This window comes from Lichenostomus cassidix, unplaced genomic scaffold (genome assembly GCF_008360975.1).
Source record: "Lichenostomus cassidix isolate B80296 unplaced genomic scaffold, HeHo_3.0 HiC_scaffold_33, whole genome shotgun sequence".
Taxonomy (NCBI): domain Eukaryota; kingdom Metazoa; phylum Chordata; class Aves; order Passeriformes; family Meliphagidae; genus Lichenostomus; species Lichenostomus cassidix.
The window spans coordinates 773,218-779,579 of NW_028147632.1; the positions used below are offsets into that span (position 1 = coordinate 773,218).

Here is a 6,362-nt window from a genome sequence, read left to right on the forward strand (position 1 = left end):
TGGGATCCCTGGATGTGCAGAGCAGAGAATGAGGGGAGAAGGGACCCCCGGGACCCCCAAAGCCCCCGGATCATCCCCAAGCGGGACCCTGGAAAAAAGGAAAGCCCGGGAGCCTCATGAGTGCAGGGAAGGGAGACCCTGCGGGGGCCAAAGTGAAAAGAGCAGAGAGGGGGAAATCGTGGGAGGGTTTTGAGGTGAATGGTGGTGGTTTGGGGTTTTTATGGACACAAAACCCTGGGAGACTTGCAGAGCTGGAGCTGGTCAGGAGGAACCCCCAGGGCAAGGCGCTGAGCCCTTGTTTTTCCCCCAAAGCAGGATTTGTCATTGCCAAGGCGTGGCCGGATGGAGGAGGAGGAAAAGGCCCGGAGATGCTGCACGAGGAGGAGCTGCAAACGCAGCCCAGGGAGCTGCGAGGAGGAAAGAGCCTCGCTGTGCCGGGAAGGCGGCCGGAGATGCAGCCAGAGCTCAGAGCTGGGGGAGAAGCCTGAGGGCAGAGACAAGCCCCACAAGTGTGGGGAATGTGGGAAATGCTTCAGTCAGAGATCTGGACTTATCCGGCACCAGAGGATCCACACAGGGGAAAAGCCCTATGAGTGTGGGAAGTGTGGGAAGAGCTTCAGCCTGATGTGCAACCTGATGCGGCACCAGGTGATCCACACTGGGGAAAAGCCCTATGATTGCGAGGAATGTGGGAAGAGCTTCAGCGACAGCTCCAGCCTGATCCATCACAAGAAGATCCACACAGGGGAGAGGCCCTATGAGTGTGGGAAGTGTGGGAAGAGGTTTCAGAGGAGCTCCAGTCTCCTCCGTCATGAGATTATTCACACTCAGGAGAGGCCCTTCCACTGCCCTGACTGTGGGAAGAGCTTCAATCGGAACTCCACCCTCATCAGGCACCGGCGCATCCACAGTGGGGAAAAGCCCTACAACTGTGGGAAGTGTGGGAAGAGCTTCAGCCAGATGTCCAACCTGATGCAGCACCAGGTGATCCACACTGGGGAAAAGCCTTACCATTGTGTGGAATGTGGGAAGAGCTTTAGCCAGAGCTCCTACCTGACCCAGCACAAGAAGATCCACACTGGGGAAAAGGCCCTATGAGTGTGGAGAGTGTGGAAAGAACTTCTATACGAACTCTCACTTGACTCAGCACCAACGGAAGCACCAGTGAGAGAAGCCCTGCGAGTGTCCTGAGTGCAGGAAGAGCTTCATTGCTGCTCTAACCACATCCCCAGTGGGAAGATCTGCAGTGGATGATCCCCAGTGACCCACTTTGATAAAAATTCTGGCGACCCCCATGCCAGGTGATCCCCGTCACGTGGGGGGAAGGTGTTTTAAATGTTCAAATTTTACTTCTTCTCCTGCACTGAGGTTTTTAGCAATAAATTCAATTCACATTGCCAATTCTGAGCCTGTTTTGTGCACCAAGGTGTTGGATGAGGGATCTCTTAGCCAGGTCCTTCTATCAACTCAGGAAGCCTTGGTTCAATTTTCTCTCCCCATGGTGGCTGTGCAGGGCAGTGAGAGAGCAGCTCGGTGCCTGGTGAGCGTCAGTGGGGCCAGCGTCACCCCCCTGCAGTGGGGCCAGCGTCACCCCACTGCAATGTGCCATGGCCTCGTGTGGCCCTGTGCTCTGGAGCCAGCGCTGCTGTTGCTTTTTCCTTCCTGATGATTTTCTCTTTTTCATGATATGCTTGTGGAGTGCCCCGCTGTCCCTGGCATCCCCTGGGCGCCGGCAGCCGCGTCCCTTGGCCTGCTCCCCCTGGGCCGTTGCAGGGTGGCTGGCGGAGGCTGGGAGCTGCCGTGGGGGCCGTGGGGCTGCCCCGGGGGCTGCGTGCCGAGGCGGGGCGGGGAGGTGCGGAGAACTTGGTCGCTATTTGCAGAGCAATGGCGCCTTGGGCCCGGGCCCGTTGCAGGGCTGTTCCTCATGTGCGGCTTTGGCCTCGGCCAGCCCGGGGGGCACTGAGGGCGTGGGGCTTGGGCTGTGCGCTGTGCAGAGCCCGCACCTCGCTGCCCTTGGCTGGCTGTGCTGTCACTCGGAATTGTCCCAGCGCAATTGCTGCTCGGTGCCAGCGAGCGGGGACAAGGTCAGCGCCAGTGTCGCCCCCAGACAGGCAGGGCTTTAGTGGGGCAGCAGCGGCGCCATGGTGGGAACGTGTGTGCGGCCCGGGAGCGGCGGCAGCAGGCGGAGCCCGGAGAGGCTGTCCCAGCGCAGGTGGGAGCCGCGCTGGCTTGTGCCGGGGCTCGGGGCTCGCTGCGGGCGGATGGAGGGAATGGAGGGGGCGGCAGGGGGGCTGGGGCAGCTTCGTTCTCCCGTCTCCCTCCCTCCCTGGCTGTGGCGACGTGTTGGCGCTGGCCTGAGGCCGCTGAGGGAGCGGCTGCCCGCGGTCTCCTTGCCGCTGCTGCCTCGGCAGGAGGTGGTGCCGGAGCAGCGCTGGCTCGTGCCGCTTGCTGTGGGTAGGACAGAAAATTACATCACAGAACAGAAGAGCGCAGAACAGAACAGCATATCACAGTCCCATTCCCGGGACTGTTCCCGGCCATGCGGCACTGGTCTTGGCGCCCCTGGTGCAGCGGGACTTGTCCGTGCCCCGGGCTGGCATGGGATTGGATGAACTTGAGTGTCTCTGCCAAGCCAAGCGCTCTGGAGGAGAAAGAGCAGCTTGGGGCATTCTGCGGATCCCCGTCCCATCGTCTCGGTCCCACATTCCCTGCCAGGCTCTGCCTCTTGTCTCAAACATGTACCCACCGGGCGCTGCCTTCCCTCGCTGTCCCTGAACTCCAACCCTCAGGGCAGGGCATGCAGGGAACAATGCTGAGCCCCTCAGGGCTGCTGGTTCTTCCCCCCCGGCAGGCTGAGTCTGATCCGCAGCTGCCCTGTTCCCGCACTCGGCAGCTCCTGGGCGCTGTCCCTAACTGTCCCTGCCTGTCCCAGCCCAGAGCTGCACAGCCAGAGGGGTTGGGGCTGCAGGGCCGAGCTGGGCCCGGAGCTTTCTGACACTGTGTTTGTGTCCCCAGGTGCTGCCGGGGAGCAGAGACAGGGCAGGACTGAGCTGGCAGCGCCTTCCAGAGCCAGCACCAGCTGGGACCTCATCATGTACAGAGCCGCTGTTGAGATTCCCGAGGATGCCCTGGGTGCCCAGGATGGATCAGCGACCAGGGGGACAGAGCTGCCTCAGCTGCCAGACCCTGCTGGGCACAGGCAGGGAGAAGCTGCTTCTCTCTTGGGGCAGAGTGAATCGCAGCTCAGGAATGGCATTGGAGAGAAGTGCCAGGATGGATCAGCAATGGGAATCACACACAGAAAGAGCCTCGAAAGATATCTGGGTGAGTACAGGGCCAGCGCTGTGGCCTCTAGGGAGGGGACAATGGGCAGTGTGAGCCCAGGAGCACAGGGCTGGCAGGGTGTGGCTGTGTCCAGGGCTCTGGAAGAGGTCTTGTGCTCTGCTGGACTGACAGCCCTGGCCCTGGGCACTTCTCCTGCCTTGGTGTCCCCACACCTGTGTCCCTTGTCCCTGTTCGTGCTGCCAGCTCAGTGAGTGGCACATAGGCTGAGGGTCCCTGCTGTGCTCCCCGGGCGTTGGGTGGGGGATGTGAGGGCTGGGCCTGCTCAGGACATGCTAACAGCCTATGTCTCTTTCCAGCTCCTACTGAGTGGATCGGATCCCATCCCGTGCTCAGCCTGGCTGTGCTGACTCTGCTCCTGCTCCTGGCTGTGGCTCTGGCGGTGTCCTTGGCTGCTGTGTCAGGTAAGGAGGAGCAGCAGCCTCAGCCCAACCCCTCGGGGCACTGCGGGCTCACTGCTCCCTCACGGCCGGGATCGTCCCTCAGCCCCGCTCTGACCAATCAGCACGCGGGAGAACGAGGAGTGACGGCTGAATCAGCCAATCGTAATGGGTGCAGGAGTTTGCGCGGGAAAACCAGCCAATGGGAGCTCGGGCTGCTCCGTGAGGGGAGAATCCTCAAACCTCTTCCCGTTACAGGGAGAAGACAGGGAGAGACTACAGTTATTTCAGTTACCCCTGACACTGCACGGCTGCTGGCCTATCCCCATGGCTGGGTTGGGTACGACGGGATCTGCTAGTTCCTCTCGGGTGATCATATCACCTGGTACTAGGCTCAAACTCAGTGCTCTGAGCTCGGGCCTCCCTGGCTGTGCTCAATGACAAGGAAATGGTGAGTGAGGGGATTTGGGGTGGCTGAGGGGAGCCTGGAGGGCTCCTGGGCCAGGGGTGCAGCTCTGACTGTTGGCTCCTCTCTCCTTGCCAGGAGTTCCTGTTCCACCTCAGCAGGAATGATGATTACTGGCTCGGGCTGCACAGACAGGGCCAGTGGCTGCAGTGGGTGGATGGCAGCAGCTTCAGCTCCTTGTGAGTCCTGGGGGGCACAGGCAGGGCACTGGGGGCACAGGGGCACAAAGTGTCTCCCTGAGATTCCAGCGCTGTCTCTGCTCCTCCCTGCAGAGTTCCTGTCCTGGGCAATGCGGGTGTGTGCACCTGGCTGAGAATTACCTTGGGAGACAGCCCTGCTCAAATCCACTGCCCTATATCTACAGCAGACCCCAAACTCACCTGTAATGGGATGGAGAAAAGATCTCTGTTTGGGGAGTGATCTTTGCCTTTTCCCCCAGCATGGGGATGTCTTTCCTCAGCTGCAACATCTGCCTTGCACTGATCCTCAGTGTCACCTCAGTGCTTGTTCTGCAGGAGATGAACCTGCAGGAGGAGGAAATGATGTGGAAGCTGCTATGTGGCTGTCTGGGCTGGGGGTTGCTTTCTACCTCTGGAGTCATTCTAGGCTTCCTGTTTCTCTTGCACTACATGTTTCTATAGTGATCTTTTCTATAGATACGGATATAAGTCTGTGGGAAGAGATTTCAAACACATTCTCTCAATACTCTATTTCTACGCTAATCCTGTATCTATACATTGATCTACCTCTTTGTATACAGACTATGAACAGGTACTTCATATGAATGTGACCTTCCTTGGTGTAAGGTAGGAATAATGCCAAGGTGTGGATTTGACCCCACCTGGGCCATTTCCTTAAGGACTGGACTAATCCTTGTGGTCCCTTCCAGCTCGGAGCATTCTTTGAGACATCCTTCTGTGACTTCCATCAGTAGTTATGGTGCCAATGTTGCTGTTGTTGTTATTTACAGTATTGTTTTATTACTTTCACAATAAATGCTTGTCAAGGGTGCACTGTCCCTCCTCTCCCCTCAGCACCTGCAGCCCTGTCCCTTGCCCTGCTGCCCCTGCCCCGGGGGCTGCGTGCCGAGCCAGAGCCTCTTCCCAGTGCTCCCAGTGCTCCCAGTCTGCCCATGTAGCCTCCAGCAGCCAGCGAGGCCTTCAGCTGGGCCGGCAGAGAGGAGCTGCTGGGAGCTCCCAAATCAGTTTGGTTCCGTTTGTCCTTCCCAGCCTGGGGAACAACGATTTGGGAGTTTTCTGCCCAAACCCTGTCTGTTCCTCCGCTCAGCTCAAGAGGTTTGGGGAGATTTTGGCTTTTTGGGGGAAATCAAGGCAATGTGGGGACAAGGCGGGATTGTCCCTCAGCCGCGTTCTGACCAATCAGAGCTCGAGATCAAGGAGTGGCGGGAGATTCAGCCAATCAAAAGGAGTGATGGTGTTTGGGCGGGAACATCAGCCAATGGGAGTGAGGGGTGGGCTTTGGGTGGGTTATATAAAAGGATCTCTGAGGGGCTTGAAGCTCCCTGGAGCCTCAAAGTCAGACTCGGGATTGCCCTGGAATGTCCTGGGCTGGGCAGGAGGCCAAGGAACTGCTGTGGTGAGTCCGGGATGGAGCAGAGACTTCCTGCAGCCCCGGCAGGAGCCCAGGCTGGAGCAGAGATACCTCAGAGAGACCCCAAGCCCGTGGGAAGCCCCTCAGAGCCATGGCAGTTGCTCCCGGCGGGACTCCCGGCCTGTTCCTGAGGGACTCTGTGCAGTGCCTCACAGGATTCCATCATTCCATTTTGAAATTCCACCCTCTGGCGGAGGCACTGGGCTCCACCTGAATTGTTGTGCAGCGATGGTGGCAGCAGCTCCCACAGCCTCCCTGTTGGCTCCCACATTCCCCCCAGCATCTCAAAATGTCGGGAGAGGAATGAGCCTGGAATGTTCTGGGGCACTCAGGAGGCCAAAGAACTGCTGTGGTGAGTCCGGGATGGAGCAGAGTCTCCCTGCAGGAGCTCAGGGGATGCCTGAGAGAGACCAAAGCTGCTCTGTCAGTGCCCTCCTCACCCTAGGCAGGAAACAGTAGGAATATGTATTAGACTGCTGCAATAGAAAAGGTTTTTCAAGCTTATCTCCATCAATATCAGGTATCCTTCTGGTTAATTGCCAAGCACCCAGCGCTGTTACTTT

The 6,362-nt window shown here is 58.8% G+C and overlaps 1 protein-coding gene and 1 pseudogene across 2 annotated transcripts in view; both read left to right on the top strand.

Annotated features, from left to right (window-relative positions):
- Window positions 1-4,081, top strand: part of LOC146421311 (uncharacterized) — a 141,095-nt gene extending 137,014 nt beyond the window's left edge. Inside the window, exons 2-3 of the mRNA XM_085047140.1 lie at window positions 3,016-3,324; window positions 3,642-4,081. Of these exons, the coding sequence (XP_084903266.1) occupies window positions 3,093-3,324; window positions 3,642-4,081 (672 nt within the window). The 5' untranslated portion in view covers window positions 3,016-3,092. The remainder of the gene's footprint in view (window positions 1-3,015; window positions 3,325-3,641) is intronic.
- LOC146421319 (uncharacterized) overlaps window positions 1-6,362 on the top strand; it is a 53,815-nt pseudogene that overhangs the window by 11,732 nt on the left and 35,721 nt on the right. Inside the window, exon 4 of the transcript XR_014848720.1 lies at window positions 495-1,301. The product of XR_014848720.1 is annotated as an uncharacterized LOC146421319 (transcript). The remainder of the gene's footprint in view (window positions 1-494; window positions 1,302-6,362) is intronic.